The sequence below is a fragment of the Podarcis erhardii genome, assembly GCF_964252035.2.
Source record: "Podarcis erhardii genome assembly, chromosome: 14".
NCBI classification, from domain to species: Eukaryota; Metazoa; Chordata; class Lepidosauria; order Squamata; family Lacertidae; genus Podarcis; species Podarcis erhardii.
The window spans coordinates 10,672,058-10,697,278 of NC_138503.1; the positions used below are offsets into that span (position 1 = coordinate 10,672,058).

The 25,221-nt window shown below is 46.7% G+C and overlaps 1 protein-coding gene across 7 annotated transcripts in view; it reads right to left on the reverse strand.

The window, feature by feature from the left end:
- AP3B2 (adaptor related protein complex 3 subunit beta 2) overlaps positions 1-25,221 on the reverse strand; it is a 75,308-nt gene that overhangs the window by 4,319 nt on the left and 45,768 nt on the right. For 2 of the 7 annotated variants that reach the window (XM_081838761.1, XM_081838757.1), the window contains exons 13-27: positions 23,835-23,967; positions 23,305-23,414; positions 23,008-23,184; positions 20,304-20,490; positions 19,528-19,646; positions 18,191-18,247; positions 16,124-16,235; positions 12,861-13,068; positions 11,266-11,437; positions 10,368-10,443; positions 8,513-8,619; positions 6,937-7,168; positions 5,631-5,715; positions 3,359-3,456; positions 2,618-2,641 (exon numbers count right to left, since the gene is read on the reverse strand). In XM_081838761.1, coding sequence (XP_081694887.1) covers positions 2,618-2,641; positions 3,359-3,456; positions 5,631-5,715; positions 6,937-7,168; positions 8,513-8,619; positions 10,368-10,443; positions 11,266-11,437; positions 12,861-13,068; positions 16,124-16,235; positions 18,191-18,247; positions 19,528-19,646; positions 20,304-20,490; positions 23,008-23,184; positions 23,305-23,414; positions 23,835-23,967 — 1,897 coding nt within the window. The remainder of the gene's footprint in view (positions 1-2,617; positions 2,642-3,358; positions 3,457-5,630; positions 5,716-6,936; positions 7,169-8,512; positions 8,620-10,367; positions 10,444-11,265; positions 11,438-12,860; positions 13,069-16,123; positions 16,236-18,190; positions 18,248-19,527; positions 19,647-20,303; positions 20,491-23,007; positions 23,185-23,304; positions 23,415-23,834; positions 23,968-25,221) is intronic. The other 5 variants (XM_081838762.1, XM_081838759.1, XM_081838763.1 and 2 more) reach the window with 3 other exon arrangements.

Genomic DNA, 25,221 nt, shown 5'->3' on the forward strand with positions numbered 1-25,221 from the left:
AGAGAGCTGCAAAGGGCACATCCTGACAAGATCCAGAGTTCAGGGCAATTCTAGTTTGACACATCCTACCCTGTTCTATCCAGGATGAGTCCCCATTGTATCTTAGCTGAACAAGAGGTACTGATGGGGGCTATCTGAAAAGAAGACATAAGATCGATATATGTTGTAATATCTATATAAGCCAAGAGTTTCCAAATGGAAGTGTACTATGTGTCCAAGGGAGGGTATAGGTGTATTTTTGTGTGTATTTTTTAATATTCAGGAAGGGACCCTCATAAAGCAAAAGCATTTTAGCACCCCCCCACCCTAGAGGATTATATTTCTAGTGTTCTTATGAACAGCCATTCCAAACTAGTAGGCTTTGGGTTAATTGTCCCAGAAAGCCCCCCTGCTTGCAGAAAGTGGTGTGCAGCTTGGAGTGTTATTAGAGGCAGTGGTGCCTGGGTGCCGGGCATTAACATGCCAAAAAGGCTGCCTTGCTGGACCATGCAGGGAGTTTGGTCAGCCGACGGGATGCCAGGTGCTCTGCCAAGGTAAAAGGAGAAGGGAAGACGGAGGGGAAGGTACAGAAAGGGCTCAGGAGCAGGTCCACCCCTCTGCTGGTCTCTCTCACGGCTGGGGAGCAGCATGCAAAAGTACATGCAACTCTACTGCAGAGGCAGAAAACCTAGTGGCCCATCAGAAGGTAAGACGCTTGCGGGCATTGGTGTCCTTACCAAAGCTTCAATGCCAAAACCTTTCATTGAGAGCCTAGCAAACTGAGTTCTGAGGATGCTCCCTAGGTTGCAGAACAGCTTGCCTGTGTGTTCTGTCAGCTGATGCCCAAGAGCCAATTCCTGTCTGCCAGGGCCTATATATTCTTAGCCTCTGCGCTTGCTCCTGAATCAGAACAACATGCCTCTGATGCAAGGACAACTGTGTGGGAGTGCCTGTGCTTTTGGATCTTGGCCCCCGTCCAGTTTTGATGATGCATCCTCCTCTAGCCCAAGGCCAAGAATCTGTGGCCCGTAAGTCCAACTCTATTCAGCTCTAGCCAGCATGGCTAGTGGTCAGGGGTGATGGGAGACTCCAACTTTAGCCCCCTTTACCCTTGTCTGCTGCACTGGAATTCACCTTACTTCTGCCCAACTTGGATCAAGAGCCAGATCCTTTGGGTCCTCTCAACAAAGTTATTAAAGACCCAATAACACCCCTTGCTTTTGGGTCAATACTTGGAAACTTAGCCCTGGGCCAATACGTCATCCATCTTCTGTCGGAGTCTATCTCTCAAACTCCGGTGGAGCTCAGTAAGTAAAGCTTAAAAATAGCCACACACCCCAGTGTCTGGCACGCCTTCATAGGTTACACCGAACCATAAGAACTTTTTAAAAAATTAGCTAATCAATATTAATTAATAACTGCTAACTTTACTGCCCTATTGCTGTGTGTAGTGTCAATGTACAGCTGACACCCAACATCTGGGCAGTAGCTTAAAATTTGATATGGTGTAGAAATTCTTATAATCCTTGCAAAGTTGAAAATAAAGTTTTTGAAATAATAATAATAATAATTTATATCCCGCCCATCTGGCTGGGTTTCCCCAGCCACTCTGGGCAGCTCCCAACAGAATATTAAAAACATGATCAAACATTAAAAACATCCCTAAACAGGGTTGCCTTCAGATGTCTTCTAGAAGTCAGACAATTGTTTATTTATTTGACATCTGATGGGAGGGCGTTCCACAGGGCAGGCGCCACTACCGAGAAAGAGTTGCTAGCCTCCTAAATCAGCCTTCATCAACCTGGTGTCTTCTAGAGGTTATTGGACTACAACTCCCATCAACTCCAGGGGGCTGATGGGAGTTATAGTCCAACAACCTCTAGAAGGCACTAGGTTGGTGAAGTCTTTCCTAAATGTTTCCCCATGTGTATTGACATCTGTACTAGGCTGGGGTGGGGAGACCCAACAAGTACTTCCTTCAAACATGTTTTCTATACAGTCGTACCTCGGGTTACAAATGCTTCAGGTTGCGTTTTTTCGGATTATGGACCGCCGAAACCCGCAAGTACCGGAACGGGTCACTTCTGGGTTTCGGCAGTCGCGCATGCGCAGAAGTGCTAAATTGCAACCCGCGTGTGCGCAGACGCGCAGCTCTGGGTTGCGAACGTGCATCCCGCACGGATCGCGTCCACTGTACTAGTTAAATGGAGACAATTCTTACTTGCCGGGGCGACAAACATCCTGCCGGGAAATCCTTTATTGCACTAGCAAGCTAGAAAGGTTACATCTTCCTGACCTCTATTACCCTGTTTGTGACCTATTAACAGAGTTTGGTAGGTGGGGGCATGGAGAAAAGGGGCAAGGGATCGGGAAAGTTGCAGGAGAAATAGGGTGTGTCTACAGTGCAAGTTGCACCAGGCTAAGGTTAGGAGAAGGGTGTGTCTGCGGTGAAAGCAGTGCTAATTAAAGGCTCTGCAGCTAGTGGGTTGGGAAGAGTCCCCAGGGTAGAAGCAGTGCTATTACTACGGCTAGAAAAGGAGAGAAACTACCCAGTGGAAGCAGCGCTAGCACTACGGCTACAAGGAGCAGACAGCAGCTGCAGCATCCACAGAAAGTAGCTACCTGTGCTGGGACTTACCCACACCCATCCTTAACAGTTGCTCTAAAGAAAAAGAAGAAGCAAGAATGCACAAGGCAGCGGAGGAGAACAAAACACATGATTAGCGTCAGCTGCCAACATGGCCCCCAACCAAAAGTGCTCCCCCCATAGCCACGGCCAGCCCGAAAGGGTGATGGCAGCTCTTGAATGGGGGCGGCGCCAAGAATGCCCTCCCCATGTGGGTCTCTCTCCCATTTCTCTCTCGCTGGCCAGTTACACCCGGAGCAAAAAACCATTGGAAATCACAGGAGTAGGGAAACTCTCTCAAACGCACAAAAAGAGATGCATGGTCTGCATGCAAAATGAGGTACAATCCTATATATGTTTACTTGGATGTAAGGCCCACTATGCCCAGTGGGGCTTACTCCCAGGAACATGTGAATAAGATCACATCCTTGATGTAGCAGGAAAAGAGCCATGACGATTTTGAGTCTGGTAGCCTTTTTGTAGGGGGAAAGCGCCCCACAGATGCCTATACTAGGGCGAGGCAGTGGGGGGGGGCTGAGAGGAGGGGAGGGAAGCCCGAATGGCCGAGGGCAATTCTCCCCTGTCTAGTATGATCTCGCTTCTCTTCCGGGGCAGAGTGGGGCAACAGAGAAGAGGGCTGTGCAATCCTGGCTTCATTACCAAGCTATGGGTTTGGAGCTTGTTGTTGAGAATCTGCCCTGCTTCCTTTTACAGCTGGTTTTGAGGCCGGGGGGGGGGGGGAATAACACTTACCTTGCTCCTTTTTGAATTCATTCTCGCTCATGAAGACTGGAGCCATGAGCTCCCCCACTGGGGGCTGGATGGACACATAGAACTGGCGTGTGTGTGTGCTGGAAACAGAAAGAGACCGCGCAGGATGAGCTAACACAAAGGGAGACGCTTGGCTTCACCAAGAATTCACCAAGAACAACAGGGCAGTTCCTTAAGACCACTATAATCTATCCTGCAGCTATTATACCCTCAGCTAGTTATCTTACCTTTCCTACTCATAAAAAGGTAAAGGGACCCCTGACCATTAGGTCCAGTCGTGGCCGACTCTGGGGTTATGGCACTCATTTCGCTTTATTGGCCGAGAGAGCCGGCGTACAGCTTCCAGGTCATGTGGCCAGCATGACTAAGCCGCTTCTGGCGAACCAGAGCAGCGCACGGAAACACCGTTTACCTTCCCGCTGGAGCGGTACCTATTTATCTACTTGCACTTTGACGTGCTTTCGAACTGCTAAGTGGGCAGGAGCAGGGACTGAGCAACGGGCACTCACCTCGTCGCGGGGATTCGAGCTGCCGACCTTCTGATTGGCAAGTCCTAGGCTCTGTGGTTTAACCCACAGCACCACCTGCGTCTCTTCCTACTCATAAGGATGGCCTACTAACCTCGGCCACCCCCCCATCTGCCTGCCTTTTTACTTGCAACCAGTCCAACAGGTGTGCACTGCCTGTCAGCTCCTTCCTTAAGTCTCACTGTTGCCCTTATAGACCATGGCAGGGAAGAGGAAGGAAGGCAAAACTTAGAATTAACCGTCTCTGTCTGTCATTGGATTGTATCCAGTATTAGACCTATTCAGAGTAGACCCATTTAAAGTAATGGACACATCTAAACTCGACCCACTAATTCAAACGGGTCTACTCTGAGTTGGACTTTGTTGGGTGAAACCCACTCCAGTCTCAGCAGCCACCAGTTTCCACGGATATGGCCATGTTCCCTGTCTTCTGTCCTTGAATTGTCTTCCTGAGATCATTTTAAAATCTTACTTTCAAACACTTGTATTTTGTTCCCCTGTTTATCTTTTTTTAACTTCAAATTGCTCTTCTATTGCTCTGCATAGCAATCTCTAACGTAAACCGAAATGTTGTGTCTGTGGTCTCACACATCTATCCATTTTTGGTGGCAGCTCCTTAATTGTAGAACTCATTGCCTCTTTGTATTTGCATGAGTCAGTCTCCCTCCCGCTCTATAAGGAGCAGATAACAGGTACGTTATCTGTTTTTGCAGGCCTCCTGCTAGTCTGCAGATTTAAATTTAATTTTCAAGAAAGTATAACCAAAGCATATCACAGTGTCAGTTTGCATTTCTTGGTACACAAATTATTGATCTGATGTGTAGAAATCTTTCCTATTGGAAGTAATTCAAGAGGGTTCTGGAAGCTTCTCTGTGTGAAAGAAACTGGTGCAAGCTGGAAGTTTCTAGCTGAAACGTAAGTTTCTATTCTGCCCAGAGACAAGCTGCAGGTGCATGATGTTTAGGTTATTCCTTCAGAGAAGCTGAGTACAGCTGGCTTAAACTGGTTCTGTTAACTCTTTCTGTCAAGGTCATGCTGAATATAAAAGTAGGGCCAGAAGGAGCCTCGGTTTTACTTTCTATCTCTTTTTCCTTCTTGTGTGGAGTTCTGTATATAGTATGCTTAGTGTTAGGGTTTTAATCTTATTGTAAGTTAATGCAAGTTTAAATTACGTCTACTGCAAATGGATTTCTTATGGACAGTGCAAATCCTGAATGTATTGGATTTGTGACCATTATGCTCATTTGCCTTCAGTAGCAGTAAAGCTCTGCTGGATGAAGTATTAATTGCGTCTGATCTATTTTTTGGGAATCTTGCAATGTGTTTAAGTTTTTACTCTGCTAACTATATGTTGGAATCAGCTCTGGATCAATATGAGTAGAATTCATGACATGAAGCCCATTGTCTAAGGTGACCTGCAGGGAGCTCTCTCATACACCCCCTTTGCAAACAAACAAAAAAGTAGAAGTATAAATATTATTATTATTTAGTAGCAGCAACATTCATCTTATAGCACAGAAAGGATCGAGCTATCAGTGAGGTAGCAAGGACAAGGTAGACATGAAGCTAGCGGAGAGAATGGCAAAATATTGCTGATATGGAGTTACTGCACTCCTGAGAGCAGAGCAGAGCTCCTGCTATTCTGTTACGGCGAAGATGCTTTGGTCTGCTCATTGCTGAGAACACAGCCATTGCTTTGCACAAAATGAAGGAGAAGAGGTACTCACCAGAGCTGAAAGCTGGCTGCCTGGGTCGAGTCACAAAAGTCTATGCCCATAGCAACACTGACTGTTTCACCAGGTGCCAAAGACTCTGCAAGCCCAGGAGAAAAGGACCCGAGTGAGATGTTAGGGTTGCCCCCATCTCGCACCTTGCACCAGGAGGCTCCAAAGTACCTTAGGGTGGGTTCAACAACCCCTCCAGTTTCATTCAGCAATACATGTTGGACCTGCGACAAAAAGTCTGAGCACTCCATCCCAAACCCCATTTCCTCCCAAAAGTCAGCCAATGCTTTCTATGGCTACTGAATGTGCTGAGTCATCACTAGGCTGATTTTTGAGGATCAGCCCCCCCCCCCCAGTGGGTTTGGGGGGATAGGGTTGCACTTCTGAAAACTTCTGGTTTCCTGCAAGTCTGCAGATATTTCCCTCTGGTGCGCCGGCACTCGCACCTGAACTTTAGAAACAGTGCCAATGTTGCTGTTCCAAATGGCCCAGAGGCTAGAATAAAAGGAAAATGGCCCAACTCCTATGCTGTTGCAATTCTTTCCCCCAAGCCAAACAGTAGTGGTTCTACCCACAAGAGACACACTCAGACTAGTGCATGGTGTAGTGGTTAGAGTGTTGAACTAGGACCTGGGAGACCAGAGTTTAAACCCCCATTCAGCCTCAAAGCTCAGTGAGTGACTTTGGGCCCGTCAGTTTCTCTCTCTCTGTTTCTCTCCCCCACCTCACAGGGCTGTTGTGAGGATAAAAATGAGAGACAGAACCATGAGAAACACATAAGCTACCTCAAGATCCCTGGAGAATAAAGGTAAAGGTAAAGGGACCCCTGACCATTAGGTCCAGTTGTGGCCGACTCTGGGGTTGCGGTACTCATCTCGCTTTATTGGCCAAGGGAGCCGGCGTACAGCTTCCAGGTCATGTGGCCAGCAGGACTAAGCCGTTTCTGGCAAACCAGAGCAGTGCATGGAAACGCCGTTTACCTTCCCGCCGGAGCGGTACCTATTTATCTACTTGCACTTTGATGTGCTTTTGAACTGCTGGGTTGACAGGGACTGATTCGAACCACCGACCTTCTGATCGGCAAGTCCTAGGCTCTGTGGTTTAGACCACAGCGCCACCCGCGTCCCTTCCCTGGAGAATAGGTAGGAGATAAATGGAATAAAATATATAAATAAGTATCAGCTAGGCTTGCTAGTGGGTAGGTAACATTCTCAAACCCAACTGACTACCCCAGAAGGAGCCAGCGAAAAGCATGGCTGCCTGCTGAATCCCAAGCGCATGCATGTACCCATGCTCACATAGATCCTACCGATCTCCTTGAACTCCTGGACACGCATGCCTGAGAGTAGCTTGGGCTCATTCACACGGATGTTCTTCACCTCAGCAGCAGTGTTATTGGAGATCTGGATCTGCACAGCCACCATACGGGAATCAGGGGTGAAAGGCTGTCGGCTGAAGTAATACTCGACAGACAGCCCCTCTCCCGTCATGCGGTGCAGCAGCTCATATGTCTTCACAGCGCCAAATGCAGGACTGATCATCTGCAAAGCAGGAGAGGAAGGAAGGAAGAAATGGGGAGATTCAGGCAGGCTAAAGTGCAAGGAGGAGAGGCAGGATGAAAGGAGGAAGCCCAAGAAGGAACCAGGTGCTCCTTCCTAAATCCCCTTAGGGGAAAAAAGAGGTATTTTAACAGCTTCTAATCTGGATGGAAAAGTCGTCTTCCATACAAGAATGGGTTAATGATTTGCACTCCCTCTCCTTATCTAAAGTGGCACCGTATCAACATAAGCACAATTAACAGAAATACAAGAAGCATTTGGTCAGCCTTTCTTGAAATTTATGCATCACAGTTGGCCATTTAGTACATATTGGTATTTCTAGTTTATATGGTCAAAACATCTTATTTCCCTTTCCTACATTCCATTTTTATTTTTTTGTTTGAATGCTACTTTCTTCTTGGTATAAATGTATAATAAAATGTATAAAGTTAGAAATCAAAAGCTGGGAACATCCAGTGCAGTTCTCACTGGAAGGCAGCGTGGCAGCTGCCAGAGTACAGCACAGCCGTGGCCAATCATGTGACTTGCACAGGAACACAAGGAGCTGCCGTATACTGAGCCCATATCATTGGCCCATCTAGTTCAGCATTTATCTACACTAACTGGCAGTGGTTTCCCAGCCCAGAGACTTTCGTAGCCCAGTTGGGAGATGCCAAATATTGAACCCAGGACCTTCTGTTTACAAAATGTGCATTATCAGTGAGCTATAAAGTTCCCATATAGTTTATACTAGCCACTTCAGCAAGTTGGACAGCACACCTGGGAGACTTATTTTCCTGACAAAGACAGCTAAGGAAACGTACCACAGGCCTCTAGCTTTCCCCAGCCACATAATTATAAGGTCCTGCACCCTAAAAATCTCATTTAAGGTTCTATCAACAAAAAAGAACCATCGTGGAATAGGGCAGTATCCAACTAACTCATCCCATCAGTGCAAGGATTTTTACTTGCGCAACAGTGTCCCTCACTTTCCTCCCCCTATGTTCACCCTACACACACTCCAAATCTGCTCCAAAGGGTTGGGAGAACACCTGGAAGATAGTTAGAGGGTTGTTGGGAGCGGGGAAGGAGAGGGAGAGTTGCCGGAACATTCATGTAGCATTATGTTAGTGCTATGTTCAAATTCCCACTGAACTGTGATGCTCACTGGATGGCCTAGGGCCTAGGCCAATCACACTCTCTAGGCCAAATCAACCTCACAGGGTTGTTGTCAAACAGATGGAAGAAAGAATCGTGCATTCTGCGAGATTCTTGGAGGAAAGAGAAAATCTAAAAAGGTAGATAGATAAATTGAGAGAGAGATGTAAATAAACTAAGATCACTTACAGCAGCCGCTAGAGAAGTGTCAGTCAGGGTGAGCCCCTCAAGGTCGGTCACTAGGCTGGTGGAAACTGCAGGGCTGGAGGCAACTGGCTGTGGGGGAGGGGGTGTGACTGGGGGGCAGAGAAGCAGGAAACAAGGCATTAATAAACTTCTAGATCCCGACTTTCACAATTTGGGTTGGGAAGAGAGAATGGCAAGTCAACAAGACCTGCTCTATGGGGAAAAAATAAAAGTGTCTAGTCAGATGTGAACGTGTGTGTGTGCGCGCACACACACACACAGTATACAAAAAAGTTTCCAGCACCATGGACAGATCACCTGCTCTATGGCAACCTGTAAAGCAGTCATTCCAAAACTTTGGCCAGGGCACAGAACATGAATTTAAGCATGGGTCCCTATGAGGCTCCAATATGCTGCAGTGTAACAGTTGCCACTCTCTACCAGGAGTCGTTAAATGATCCAGTTGCCGACAGACCTGCTAAGCATAACTTGACCTCAGAAGAAGTCGTCACCTGCTGCATCTCTGCAAGGACAGGCTTCCTCCCAGTGACAAAGGACACAGAGTGAATTCATAGCAGGTGACCTTCTTTGAAAACAATTATTCAGACCCATCTCAGGACAACACAGGAACTTGTTGCCTTGTAGCAAGTCGGATCATTGGTCCATCTAGCTCGGCTCCCTCTCCAAAGATTTCCAAGAAGAATGTTTCCAGCCTTAACCTACCTGGGGATGCTGAGGATTAAATCTGGGATCTTCTATCACCAGACAACTACATCCCTTTCCCAAATTAGAGGAGGCATGCATGCATTTAATTTGTCTGCTTTTGCTCTTCTAAAAATAGTAATCATGACACTTTCCCCCACCCACCCCCCTAATCAGGATCAGAACTGCAGGTGTGTCTAGCCTGTTGCCCACACTGTGTCCTTGATGCAACCCTCTCCACTTCCCAGCTGCTATTTAACACAGGATTTTTTGGTGTAAATAGTTAATCCAGGTTTCAGTTTATTTGGTCTACAGGCCATGGGCACCAAACACAGCATAAGCTTTATCAAGAGAGCCTCAGCAGTGAAAAAGACTAAATATACCTGCACATAAGTTGTACCTTTTAAAAGCAAAATATGAAGAAACCCACAAATAAGCAGAAATAGTTTTCTTAAAATACGTTTTTGACTAAAGCAAGATCCTTGGCTGCATTTTCTGTAATCTTAGGATTGGAATCCGCCATTAAAATGGAAATGATTTCCCCAAGTGCGGAAGGGGTCAACTGAAGCATCCGCCCTAAGGAATGCCAGGGGAAGGGGAAGATTTCTGCTGGGACCATGGTATGGTGGGAATAGGTTAAGCCCAGTGTTTCTCAAACTTGGGTACCTAGTTGTTTTTGGACTACAACTCCCATCATCCCTACCGAGCAGGACCAGTGGTCAGGGATGATGGAAGTTGTAGTCCAAAGAGAGCTGGGGACCCAAGTTTGAGAAACACTGGGTTAAGCTCCTAAACATGCCCTGTGAATGTTCATATATTTCATTGTTTACATACCACTTACAGGGCAAAATGGCTTCTAAGAGGTTTACAACTATGAAATGAATGATTAAAATACAGTATTTTAAATACTCAGTAACCAAAATAGTGCTAATTCTTGAAACCAGTGGCATCAGGTGAACTTTTAGGCCTCATCCACACTGTATGTTGAAAGAAGTATCATTATGCTTTTAACAATCATGGCTTCCTCCAGAAAATCCTGAGAACTGTAATTTCTTAAGGGGGCTAAGAGTTTTTAGGAGACCCCTATGCCCCTCACAGAGCTGCAATTCCCAGTGTTTCCTGGGAAGGGGGAAACTGTTAAGGGGGCAACACTTACAGTCATCCAGGTCGAGCAAGGAAATCTCCTTTACCCCTTTCTTGGGGGCTTTTGCAGCAGGCTTGCTGCTGGGAGGCTGAAAGACAAGACAGAGGAAAAATTAGGAAAGTGTTAACTTGGTGTTTGCCGCATTGGCACAGCCAGTCCTAAACCCAGTCAATTCTGCCAGGCACAGCACTCTTCATACTCATCCATGTCACTCGCCACTTGAAGCCAACATATTATATGCTACTAATAGCCAACTCTGATTCTTTGAGTGCCAGTCCTCATACAGCCAAAACAGCACCATCCAGGCACAAAAGAGATGCTGGGAAACTGTGTACGTGCAGCTACTCACACAGAGTCAATTAAGGTTTGGCAGACAGCCAGAAGGTCATGTGAAGGAGTAAGTCTGCCTGGTGATAACAGAGACATGGAGACAATTCCCTGATTGGTCAAGCTCTCTCAAGGGAGTGATAATTAATGGCCTACTAACTGGAATGTGTTAGTTCAGTGTTCAGAGTTCTGTGTGTCAGTGTAGGAGTTGTGAGTCGTGTCAGAGAGAGCTAGCAAAAGATCTGTGTTCTGTTCCTGTAAATAGTCCACTGTATATAATAAACACCTAACTACAAGTTCCTGGTTCCTGCTTCGTCTATCCGGTCTGCAGCCAAGTTGCCAACTGCTTCCGTGGATTCTGCGTTTACTCTGCTAGGTCTGGCTAAGGTCCTACAACTAGTCAGAAAGTTGCGAAACACCAAAGAGGTTTTGCCAATAAGGGAGGCCTGAACGGACTTGGGGGAACAAATCATTCTTAGAAAGGGGCAAGCACATAAAATTGCCCAATGAGGACTGACCAAGCTTAGTGGCTGCACCAAAAAGACACCGGAGCTGGCAGATTTCATGACCCCACGCCACTCACCGTCCTTTTCTTTTTCACTTCCTTCTCCAAGTGGGGTTCCTCTGCTTCGGAGCCAGAATCAGACTCCGACGAGCTGCTTTCGGATGGGCTGCCCTCCTCAGACGAGGATTCTGAGCCCCTTTTCGTAGCCAGCACCTTTTTCTTGCTCCGCTCTTCCTCCTCTTCCTCCTCACTGGTGTTATTAGGAAAAAAACCAAGCCAATTAAGGCTTAGGCTGCATGCACTCCATATATTTAAAGCACATGAATCCTGGAATCTGCAGTTTACCCCTCACAGCGCCCTTAACCAACTAAGTCACATGCATTAAGTGTATGGCATGTGTGCAGCCTTAGGCAGTTTCTCTGGGGCCTCCTGCTTCTTGGGGTGCAGCAGGAGGTTGAAGATTCTGCTGATCTGCATACTGCAATGTCTTTGGTCCAAATTCTCCAGCAATTCACTCAGCAGCTAGTGCATGCTTGTACAGTGGTACTTCGGGTTAAGTACTTAATTCGTTCCGGAAGTCTGTTCTTAACCTGAAACGGTTCTTAACCTGAAGCAACACTTTAGCTAATGGGGCCTCCTGCTGCCACTGCACCGCCAGAGCACAATTTCTGTTCTCATCCTGAAGCAAAGTTCTTAACCCGAGGTACTATTTCTAGGTTAGCGGAGTCTGTAACCTGAAGCATATGTAACCTGAAGCAGTCTGTAACCCAAGGTACCACTGTACAGATCTCTTCCCAGTTAGTTCCTCAGTTGCTAATGCTCAACATGAACAAGGTTGTGTGTTTTTTAACCATACCAACCTGCAGTCTGGAGTGGTACACTCCACTTTACCAATTCACTCTTCAGTGTCCTTATTCTACTAGGTGCATAGATCAGTCTGCATGTCTGTACTCGTGTACACACACACACACACACACACACACACGTGTGCAGGCATGCAGTGTCTGCTCAAGACATTCTGCCGCCTGAAGCCCAAGAGAAGATGGCACTAGACGACGAGGGGCCAGCCACCTGCCAATCTTCCGACACCACAATGACATCAGATGACTGAAGGATGTCCAAGCTGACCTGCGTCAAAGCAGAGCACTCCAGAGCTGCACTCTCTGCTCATGGGCTGATAAGAAAAGGATTCAATCCTGGTGGCTGTAGGGAATGTTCTGCCAAAGTGCCATGCGGCAGGATTGAACCCCATCCCTCTTGTCCATCATCTGACATCACCCAATGTCACCAGCTGATGGACAAGTGGGTATGGTTTGGGGGAAATGGCCTTGCAGGCCAACTTGCACCCCCTGGTGAGCCAAGATTGAACAGTGGACCAGAGCTTCCTCACCCCTGTGCTAATAGAATGACTTTCTTGGATATGGCTCTGTCTGTCTGGAACTTTTATTTTATTTTATTTTATTTTATTTGGACGCAGCATGCCCTTAGAAATGGGTGTTCAAAACTGCCTCTTTTCATCTGCATCTAATGCCATATAATTAGTTGAGCTTATATGCTGCATTTCCACAGTGAGCTGTAGCCAAAGTGGCTTAGAACATTCACTTCTTATAAAAAAATACAACCCCCCCCCCACTTTTGTGTATGTTGAGGGTGGCGAGTCATTACTTTCATACCTTCCAGCACTCTCTAGGGATCTTTTCCTTAGGGCCTCCTTTCTCTTCTTCTTCTTCTTCTTTTCTTCCTCCTCCTCTTCCAACTGGTCCCCACTCTCTTCCTCCTCCTCCTCCTCCTCCTCATCTTCCTCCTCCTCTTCTTCACTGCCAGAACCAGACCCACTCTCACTGCCGCTTTCGCTTTCAGACCCACTCACCGTCTCAGGCTCTGGCAAAAAAAGAGAGAAAGAGGGGGAGGAGCCCCACACACATGCAACAGGTTGTGCAGGAAAAGGGGGGCATTTATTGTATAAACACAATAAATAAATACATCACAGTAACCATAAACACAGGAAAAGAGGTGCAACTCAAGATGAAGGCACCGATCAAAAGATCTGGCTAAAAAATAACTGCAAAGAGCTGGAGCCTAAAAACTATGCAGGTTGGATGCCAGGCTGACCTTTTGGGTTTTTTCAGCCTGAGGGCCACATTCACTTGTGAGTAATGTCCCAGGGGCCATGTACCATGGTGGATGTGGCCAAAGTAGCTGCACACACGCACACAAACACACACACACACCCTCCACCAAGGCAAGGTGGTGATATTAGCCTAGGACAAAGACTCATTCCAACCAGGTAAGATGACTAGAGGAGGTTAGAGGGTGTGATTTGGGAGGGTGTGAGTGGAGCCCCAAGACAGAGAGGGCTGGATGGCTGCCATTGGCTCCCAGGCCTGAGGTTCCCCGGTCTTGTTTTAGGAGATGAAATTCCACAAACACGGGGCACCGCCACAGAAAAGACCCTGCCTCCCTGCTGCACGGAAGTCGTTCACATCCTCATAGACATTGCAGTTGGGTGCACCTTGTGTTAGAACACCCACAGCAGTAGCTGGTGCCTATTGAGACTGGTGGGGTGGCTGGAAGGCAGGGTGTCAGGCCTAATGATAGGCAGAGCCAATCAATTCTAGTTTTGCTCCTGTCCTCCTCTGAGACAATGCAAGGGGAAGATGATAGGCAGGACTAGCTGTAAATGGGTAGGTGGGAACTAGCTGAGGACAGACTGAGGTTGGTGGGGCATTGCCACCACTGCACTACCATGGACCATCCTTGTGTCCCATAGGCAATCCAACTAATTCTCAAAATAACTACTGGCAACTGACCTGCATCTTCAGTGGCCCAAGTGCCCAGCTCCTTTCCTTGGTCTTCCTTGGTCTCCCTTATACCAAAACAAAACAAATTCCTTCCAGTAGCACCTTAAAGACCAACTAAGTCAGTTCTTGGTATGAGCTTTCGTGTGCATGCACACTTCTTCAGATACACTGAAACAGAAGTTTCCAGACCCTTCTATATAGTGAGAAGGTGGGTAGGGGTATTACTCAGAAGGGTGGTGGGAATGGGTGATTGGCAGATAGCTGTGATGAGCCTGTTGACGACTCTTAACGACTGCAATAGGTCTTACAGGAAAAAGCAAGGGGTGAAAAGGTGAAAAATGGCTTTGTCATGTATAATGAGATAAGAATCCAAGGTCTTTGTTCAGACCAGGTTTCTCCATTGTTTTGAGTTTGGTGATAAGTTGTAATTCAGCAGCTTCTCTTTCCAGTCTATTTCTGAAATTCCTTTGTAGTAAAACAGCTACTTTGAGATCGATCTCAAAGTAGCTGTTTTACTACAAAGGAATTTCAGAAATAGACTGGAAAGAGAAGCTGCTGAATTACAACTTATCACCAAACTCAAAACAATGGAGAAACCTGGTCTGAACAAAGACCTTGGATTCTTATCTCATTATACATGACAAAGCCATTTTTCACCTTTTCACCCCTTGCTTTTTCCTGTAAGACCTATTGCAGTCGTTAAGAGTCGTCAACAGGCTCATCACAGCTATCTGCCAATCACCCATTCCCACCACCCTTCTGAGTAATACCCCTACCCACCTTCTCACTATATAGAAGGGTCTGGAAACTTCTGTTTCAGTGTATCTGAAGAAGTGTGCATGCACACGAAAGCTCATACCAAGAACTGACTTAGTTGGTCTTTAAGGTGCTACTGGAAGGAATTTGTTTTGTTTTGACTATGGCAGACCAACACGGCTACCTATCTGTAACTGTCCCTTATACCAAGTCAGACTTTTGGGTTCACGTAGCTCAGTACATGGACCAGTGGCAGGCTCTCCAGGGTTTCAGGCAGGGGATTGAACCTGTGACCTTTTGCCTGCAAAGCCATGTGCTCTACCACTGAACTACGTGCTGGGAATCTGAATACGTGCAGCTTCACACAGAGTCAATTAGGAGTTTGGCTGACAGCCAAGACATTGTAAAGGAGTAAAATCTGCCTAGAGATATAGAGACCTGGAGACAGCTCCCTCATTGGTCAAGCTCACTCAAAGGAATAATGATTTATGGCCTACAGAATGGAATGTGTTAGTAGAGTGTTAAGAGTTAAGAGTTAGTGTGAGAGTTGTGTGGTGAGAGAGCTAGTTAAAGATCCGTGTTCTGTTCTGTTCCTGTAAATAGTAACTTGAAGTCCACTGTATATAATAAACACCTATAAGTAACAAGTTACTGGTTCCTGCTTTGCTCATCCTGCCTGCAACCGATTGCTTTTGTGAACTCTGCCTATACTCTGCTAAGGTCTGGCTAAGGTCCTGCAACAGGTCAAAAAGTTGCAAAACACCAATACTACGTCCCTTCCCTTTAAGAGTGGAGCCCAATATGGTACGTGGTGCCCACATGCAGAAGCTGTGGTGATTTCAGAATTCCAAACTTCTTGCATGTCAGAGCTGCTGGTTTAAGCTTGATCACCCACTTCCACTGATAGGCAACACACAAGACAGTATGAAATAAAGTCTGGAAAGTGCTTGCATTTGACTGAAGAAAACTGCACCTTCTAGTGTTTGTGTGCTGGTGGTGTTTCACCATTACAAACTGGTGAAAACTGCTGGAATACAGCAAGCTACCTTATAGTAGACCAGATGGATTAATCTAGCTAGCTCAGGCACAGGCAAACTCAGCCCTCCAGATGTTTTGGGACTACAACTCCCATCGTCCCTGACCACTGGTCCTATTAGCTAGAGATGATAGGAGCTGTAGTCCCAAAACATCTGGAGGGCCGAGTTTGCCTATGCCTGAGCTAGTTCATCACTGCCAGCTCTTCATAGTCTCAGACACAGGTCTTCTCTATCACCTGCTATCTTATCTCTTTTAAACTCAAATATGTCAGAATGAAACTGGGACCTTCTGCATGCAAAGCAAGTATTCTAACCCTGAGCAATGGCCCCTTCTCCTCTCACCACTGTCAGCAGATTCTGTTGCCCCGGACTCTCCCTCTGAATCAGAATAGAAGGGCTTCTCAACTTTTTCCTTCCTCTTCTCACGGCTAGTGCACTTGGTCCATTCTGGAACCTGGCCAGAGCAGGGGGGAAAAAAAAGAGAGAGAGAGAGATTTCACTACACAGAAGTGAGCACATTAAAAAGGCCTGCATGTGAATGAAATGGGACCAGAAAGAACAGCTCAGAAGAATGAGAGACTTAGATCCACATCATACCAAAGGGAGTTAATTTTTTCCTGCATCAGACAAAATAAAAAATAAGTGTGCAATGTCACACTGTAGCATGTGGTGTGCTTATTTGCTGCAATTGAAGGCAGGTTGTTTAATGCCATGTGTGCACAAGGTGAAACAGAGACACATGCAGTTGTTGCACATAAGGAGTGCACATGGCATATGATGTGCACTTTCTACATGGCGCTGATATTCATGTAGGAATACAGCCTTGTCTGGAGCAGCCCTCAGAAGGGTGAGCCAAGATGAGTCAAGGTTTTCGGAATCATGCTTGATGCACTCAAAGAGCGTATGGCTCTATGGCAGGAAATTCACAGGGTGAGCCAGCTAGTCCCACTCATGGACAGCAACTGCGAGAACTTTGCCACAACTGCAGTTGTTTCCAGGGAGAAGCCTATTGTTTGTGCTAGCATTTGCAGTGACAGCACAAATCCAATTCACGAATGCACAGAGTGTGGTTCATTGATACACCTGGGTTTTTGCTATTTTATATTTTTATTGATTTACTGTACTTGTGTATTGACTGCAGTTTTACTATATTTTATTTTCTCTTAATCTGTTCACTGCTCCAGGGGCCTTAGCTAAAAAGTGGTATATCAATAAACTGATGGTGATGATAATATCCAGGCGGGAATCACTGCAGCAAAGCACAGCCTGTCCAGGTTCTGGTGCAACACAGGAACTTGCATATTACACCAAGATCAAAGTACTACGTCTCCTGTGACTGACTGCAGCTCTCCAAAATCTTCCTCATAACCTGCAACCTGACCCTTTTAACAGGAAATGGCAAGGACTAAATCTGGGTCATTCTGCACAGAAAGTTATAGCCTTTCCCTAAGGCCTGCTCTGGTGAGATGGCCAGAAGAAGACATGTGTACAGTGGTACCTCGTGTTAAGTACTTAATTCATTCCAGAGGTCCGTTCTTAACCTGAAATTGTTCTTAACCTGAAAGCACCACTTTAGCTAATGGGGCCTACCGCTGCCGCCGCGCAATTTATGTTCTCATCCTGAGGTAAAGTTCTTAACCTGAGGTACTATTTCTGGGTTAGCGGAGTCTGTAACCTGAAGCATATGTAACCTGAAGTGCATGTAACCCGAGGTACCACAGTACATGTACCTAGAGGTTCTGCATCCTATCTTCCCTCCACTTTAGAGTAGCAAACATGAGTTGATTCTATTTTCTCCTCACAACAACGCAGTGAGGTAGGTTCCATCTAAGGGAGGGAAGCTGTAGCAAGTTCCATGGTTGAGTAAGGCCTTGAAATGATTTCTTCTGCTCCCTGCTGATCTACACCCAGTACTGGACCATGTATCACCTGACCCTGCTGGCTCACACTTCTGGAGACGGCAGAATTGCTTGAAAGCCTCAAGGCAATCTGTCACCCAGTTAAATGCAGCTTAGCTGTGCAACGGATTCCTTAAAATTGGGTTAGATTTGCACTGGGGTAAAACCAAACAGTTCTGCAGCAAAATAAATAAAGGTACACACATCATGGAAGTCACCATCTCAGAAAAAGCGTTCCCTCCCGGGTGAGAGAGAACATGAGAATACCTTTGCTAAGATTGTCTTTACCACCTGCTGTTTTTGAAAGGGGCAATCTTTAGCTGAAGAAAAGGCATATCAATCCATTAGTCCTAACTGGTCAATTAAAGGTTAGTTTGAACACACTGCATGCACAGTCAGAGCTACAGTGCAGAGAAGAAAACTAGAGGAGGAGAAGGAGGAGGAGGAAGAGGAAGGAAATAGCAGCATGAGAGCAAGAGGGGAAGAACATCACTGCACCAGCAAACACCACCTCTATCCGCTCGCCCAGCAGCCCAATGTTGCTTTCCATGGGGCCGACTGACTCTTCCTGAGGAGGGGCGAAAAAGCAGGGGTGTGGGTAAGATTCACAAGAGCTGGATCAAGCTAAAGGCCCATCAAGCCCAGCACAATGGCCAACCAGATGCCTGTGGCAGCTGTGATGAACCTTCCAGATGTTCCTGAACTACAATTCCCATTCACCATTGGCCATGCCTGCTGGGGTGGACGGGAGTTGCAGTTCAGCAGCTTCTGGAGGGCTGCCAATTGTTCCCTACCCTTGGCCTATGGGAAGTCCACAATGAGAGTGGCCCACACTCAGGGGCCTTCAAGGTGGTGGGGTCCTCCCTGTGGAACGCCCTTCCATCAGATGTCAAACAGATTAACAACTATCTGACTTTTAGAAGACACCTGAAGGCATGTTTTCGATGGCCAGTGCTTTATTGTGTTTTTAATATTTTGTTGAGAGCTGCCCAGAGTGGCTAGGGCAGCAGCAGGAACAACAACAACAACTTTTTCAGCTGGAACTTGCCAGAACTTTCAGGTGGGCACATTGCCAATCTAAGACAACAAAGGAGGCATTCATGGCAAGTTCCGGCACCTCTTTTTCTAGAAAAATTGTACTACTACTACTACAGGTGAAACTCGAAAAATTAGACTATCGTGGAAAAGTTCATTGATTTCAGTAATTCAACTTAAAAGCTGAAACTAATATATGAGATTGATTCATGACATGCAAAGCAAGATATGCCAAGCCTTATTGTGGAAGATAAGCCATTCCAAAATATGCCATATTGTGGAAAAGTTCCTTTGTTTCCGTAATTCAACTTGAAAGGTGAAACTAATACATGAGATAGATTTGTGACATGCAAAGTGAGATATGTCAAGCCTATATTTGCTATAATTGTGATGATCATGGTGTACAGCTGGCGAAAACCCCAAATTAACCATCTCAGAAAATTAGAATATTCAAGGACATCAGCAAAACAAGGATTGCAAATGGAGCAAGACTGAACCTCTGAGAAGCGGAAGCACATCTCGCTTTGCATGTCATGAGTCGATCTCATATATTAGTTTCACCTTTTAAGTTGAATTACTAAAATAAATGAACTTTCTCATGATATTCTAATTTTTCGAGTTTCACCTGTACTACTACTACTACTATGACCACTGTAAGGAAGGCAGGGCAGGCAGAACCATTGCCTTGGCAGCCATTGTCAGCAAGGACTGGTGTCTCCCTTTCAGGTGCAAAGGGCTGGCAAGCCATTTCACAATGTTTCTCAGAGAAATGCCAGCTTTCCCATTACTCCTGGGCAGAGGGGAAGCCAATACCTCCACGTTGCGCACGGATGGGTCAGGAGCTTCGCTGGGCCAGTCCGGGAGCTCCTGGTAGCCTACGGCCTTGGCATTGAGGAGGTGCGAAAGCGAGCCCAGCTGGAAGTGGTCACGGTCTGCAAAGAGCAGCAAACCATCAGCACCCACACAAGCCCACCCAACAGCACCGCCTCCCCGCCACCTGTGGCCCTTCGTTAGGCAGAGTGATTTGAGTAAAGCAGGTGGAGCCCAGAGAGAACATAAATCCTGATAATACTTTAAACTGGTCAAAAACAGTATAAAATGCGAGGAGAAACAAACGGGGGGGGGGTTCATTTTATTTACAGGCCTAATTCATAGCATGGAGACGTTCAACAACTACACTTACAGGGGGGAAACTCCCACAGAACTACACAACCAATCAGAGCAAGAGTTACCTCAGCAAGGATCATGCCGGTTGCTAGGCAACACCACCCAACACCCCTCTTGGTTGGCTAACTATAAATTCTTTTTTTAAAAAATGATTTTCAATTTTATATATTGCAATAATTTTACAATCATTTTAACATTTTGAAACTCGACTTCCCTTCCCCTCTTTCTGCGGTTCCTTAATTTTTTTTTATATTTTCTGCATATTCCAAATTAACTTACTCATTTATTTGTCTATAAATTCTGTTTATATAACCTGTAGGTTAATTCTGAATGAGAACCTATTTCTCCCTGCTGTGGTACCATCAACACACCCATGACCTGTTCCCTCGGCTGCTCCTTTTATACGCGGCTCCTCACTCTACCTTTGAAAGACGACTCCAAGATTGGGGCAGGCTTTTGGGCCAGGAAGAGCTTCTTGGCGTACTTGTTGAGGGCCCCACTCTTCTCGGTGGGCACAATGAGCTGGCGGATGAAGCGGGCACGGTCCCGGATGTCGTAATTCTGGTCGTACTTGGCCAGGTTCAGCACATACTGGGTCAGCAGTTTGCTCTGTGGCAGAGAAGACAGCATTGCGCAAGAGGAACTGGGCCCTGGCAAAGAGTTGGGCAAGCCAGTGGCTTTCCCCAAGAGTCTCTTAGGCCAGAGGCAGAAAACAAACCAATACAGAACTACAGCAAAAAGGGTGCTTAAAAAAAATGCATTCATGGGATTGCTTCATTGAGTATTTTAATTATGAATATTCAAATTTTAATGTTGGTGCGACTGGTTTTTTTTACTTTGCAAATTTCTTAGAAGCCTATTTCGGCATTAAGAAGTATGTTAAAATAAAATAGGGGCATAACAGAATATAACAACAACAACAACAACAACAACAACAATTTATTATTTATACCCCGCCCATCTGGCTGCGTTTCCCCAGCCACTCTGGGCAGCTTCCAACTGAATATTAAAAATACGGCACTCAAGTGAATTCTTGCACCTATGGGGCATGTTCTTTGCCTCTTGCTCCCCCCACAACACAAACACTAGTCAGTCCACACAGTCAGATCAGTTTTTGGTGTCCAAATAAATTGGCACGGCCGCCTTAGATTCACTAATTTCAATGGGTCTACTATGAACTTAACTCAAAGGTGGGGAATCTCAGACCTGGAAGCCAAATGTGGCCCTCCAAGCCTCTCTAACTGGCCCTTGGAACAATGCCCAGGACACACTCTCCTCATGTGTATTCCCTGGCTGGAATGTATCCCTGTACTTGAACAGTGTTTCTTGCTTGCCTGGAAGGAGTGGTGTGTGTGTATGTGTAGAAACCAATTTATATATTAAAAAATGGATCTTTTGAAAACCAGCGCCGTTCTGAAGCTTCAGTTCTTGCTCTTGCTTCTCTGTGTTTGGTGCAACCCCACTTTTGGGGGGAGCTGGGAGAGAAAAGCGGTCCAGCGGAAACAGATAGACCAAAGGTAGGACCTTCTCGGTGACAGCCCCCTGACTGTAGCCCCACTGATTGTGGCTTGCCCTTCTTATGGAACTCATTTGGGACCTACTTTTTGGTGCCACATTATTTTCCTGTGTTTTTGCACAAATTATATTTTAATGCCACTCTTGCTGTTTTTACAGCTGCTGGATGTGTGGGTTTTCATTATTTCTATCACACATATTCAGTCGCTAGAGAATTGGGAAATCTATTTATGTCGAGAAAGGTGGGAGAGAGATGTTCTGAAATAATACATATTACGTGTGTTAAAACATAACTGGCTGAGGCTTGTTTCAGTGCTGCGCTCCAGAGGTGTTTGGAGCATCTCAGAAGCACAGTGGCAAAATGAGTCCCAGACTTCATCTCCAGCTCTGGGGAGGTGAACTGCCCAAGTCAGTTAAGACTCTGTTGCCTGCCCTCCCTCCCTCCCTCTCTCAGACACCTTCGTCCCCTATCTAGGCAAGCAAGACACATTATAGGATTCCAGGAAGGCAAAACACTCAACGCGTATGTGAAGCAGGGCCACTGGAGAGTTTTGAGGGCCAAGTAGAGGCTTGGAGGGCCACATATGCCACAGCCCCAAGTCCAAAGTTCCTCTGCCTTGAGATGATTAACACCTTCAGCACAAAACCAGAGGTAAAGGGTAAAGGGACCCCTGACCATTAGGTCCAGTTGTGGCTGACTCTGGGGTTGAGGTGCTCATCTCACTTTATTGGCCGAGAGAGCCGGCGTACAGCTTCTGGGTCATGTGGCCATCATGACTAAGCTGCTTCTGGCAAACCAGAGCAGCACACAGAAACATCGTTTACCTTCCCGCCAGAGCGGTACCTATTTATCTACTTGCACTTTGATGTGCTTTTGAACTGCTAGGTTGGCAGGTGCAGGGACCGAGCAACAGGAGCTCACCACGTCACGGGGATTCGAACCACCGACCTTCTGATCAGCAAGTCCTAGGCTCTGTGGTTTAACCCACAGCGCCACCTGCTGTAACCAGAGTTACAGTATACAGTGGTGCCTCGCAAGACGAAAAGAATCCGTTCCGCGCGTCTCTTCGTCTTGCGTTTTTTTCGTCTTGTGAAGCAAGCCCATTAGCGGTTTAGCGGATTAGCGCTATTAGCGGCTTAGCGGCTCAGCTGATAAGCGGCTTAGCGGCTCAGCTGATAAGCGGCTCAGCGGCTTAGCGGATCAGCTGATAAGCGGCTTAGCGGCTTAGAAAAAGGGGGGGAGGAAAAAACCCCCGCAGGAACTCACAAGACATTTTCGTCTTGCGAAGCAAGCCCATAGGAAATTCGTTTTGCGAAGCACCTCCAAAACGGAAAACCCTTTCGTCTAGCGGGTTTTCCGTCTTGCGAGGCATTCGTCTTGCGGGGCACCACTGTATACTGTATACTGTATACTGTATATGCTGTGTGTGTGTGTATACATATACATACATACACACACACACACACACACACACACTGTATATACTGTAACCAGAGTTACAGCATATTAAATATGTGCCCTTGGCATGCAGACAGCAATCCTACCCACCCCGCTAATTACATTCAACGGGAAAGCTGCCACTCCTATTTAATTCTCGGAAAGATCTTTACCTGCTTGGAGTTGGTCAGGTAGAGCTTGGCTGCCAAGTTGATGACCTGCAGCTTCACAATGTCCTCCTCGCTGGTGAAGGACTTGGCCATCTTACGCAGCACATCAGGCGCAATCTTGGGCACATGCTCACAGTACTCGCCAATCAGCCATAAGATGCTGGCACGAGCCATGGGTACCTATGCACAAGAAACAGCACTGCATCTCCTCTTGAGATCACCAGACCAGCCTTTCCCACTCCCCCCACCCTTTCCTCATCACCCATCAGGAGAGCATCTTCTGCCAGCTCAGGCCCCCACCTGGATGTTGTCGGTCAGCTTTGCCATGTGCTTGATGATCTCGCTGTGCTGAGATGGCTGCATCTGCAGGAGTTTCTTAATGACAACCACAGACTCGGCCACAACCAGCTCTAAGTAAAGGATGGGGAAAGTGTTAAGGCTGTATGCAAGGATGCTCAATGTGCCTCTTATCTCCCCAGTGGCAGTGTTCCTTTTGTAGAATCACAGAGTATGTGGTCCAACCCTCTGCTGACACAGGAAATCCACTCCTACAGGAACCCTGATAGGTGGCCTCCCAGCCTCCAATTAAAAACTTCCAACAAAAGCAACCAAGTTTGTAGATCTCATGACTGTGCCCTGGGCAATCTCAGGGGTGTGTAGCCCTTATCACAGCCATAAGGTAGAGCTTCAGTGCTCCAGAGAGTTCTGTTCCAATAAAAAATTCACAAACTATATGCCAACGTGTATACTAAGAACTGAGCTCTTGCATTTCAAGCCACCACCCTCTGGACCACACCCCCCCATTTTCCTAGCTGAAAAAGGGTTCTCACCATCTCGGTTGGACAGCAGCTGCACAAGGCCATTGAGACATGTGTCACGCACTTTGCCAATGTTGGTGGCGCAACGGCCAATGGCCTGGATGGTGGCTGCCACGAAGTCTTTGTCCATGCTCCGGATGTAAGTCTGCGGGAACAAAAAGACATAAGGAGATGTCTGGGAATGCCCATGCAGAGATGGGTGTGGCTGGACCTGTGCCATGCGGGCTGCATGCTAGCCCCCAAATGCACCATAATTATAACGGGAGGGACCATAACTCAGTGGCAAAGCTCATGTTGTGCATGCAGAACCTCCCTGGCATCAGGTGAGGGAGAATACCCTAGCCTGAGACCTTGGAGCATGGCTGCCAGTCGGAAGCCCGCTGTGATTTTTTTTACAAGTACGTTGAGGGTAAGGCTGCTCGCCTTCATAGCAATCTCGGAGCCACATCCATGCTCACTACAGCACCTGCAAACTTCCTGGGATCAGTTTCAGTTGACGCGGTCTGGTGAGGTGCACAAGTTTCATGTCACCCAGGAAAGGGTCTCCTTGAACCCTTCGCCTCTTGGCTTATTAAAGCCTGCTAAGCAGACATGTCTGAGTAGACACAAAGTGTGGTCAATGCATCCTTGGGGGAGGAAGTGGTCCTGGCCATCCTGAAAGAGGGGGTGATCCAACCACTTCTGAAAAAGCTTGTGACAACTACGGCCCGGTCACAAATGCCAGCTTTTCAGAGGAGGTGATCAGAAAGGTTGCGGCGTAGCAATTGCAGGTGCTCTTAGACGCAAGATTTTCTTGAACCTTTTCACTCTGGGTTCAGGTTAGGTTATGGGGCTGAATTGGCCTGAATGGAATGGCCTTTATTGGGAGACGAACAGGGAGAATGCAACCCTTGTTTTCTTGTTTGATCTCTCAAAGGAGCATTGGCCATGGTACCCTTCTGAGCCAACTGAGAGGGGTGGGTATTGGAGGCACTCTTCCACAGTAGTTCCAATCCTATCTCCAGGGTGAATAGGACTGGGTGGTGGTAATAATAATAATAATAATAATAATTTATTATTTATTATTTATTATGTATACCCCACCCATCTAGCTGGGCTTCCCCAGCCGCTCTGGGCGGCTTCCAAAAAAATATTAAAATACCGTAATACATCAAACATTAAAAGCTTCCCTAAACAGGGCTGCCTTCAGATGTCTTCTAAAAGTCTGGTAGTTGTTGTTCTCTTTGACATCTGGTGGGAGGGAGTTCCACAGGGCAGGCACCACTACCGAGAAGGCCCTCTGCCTGGTTCCCTGTAACTTGGCTTCTCGCAGTGAGTGAACTGCCAGAAGGCCCTCAACGCTGGACCTCAGTGTCTGGGTAGAACAATGGGGGTGGAGACACTCCTTCAGATATACTGG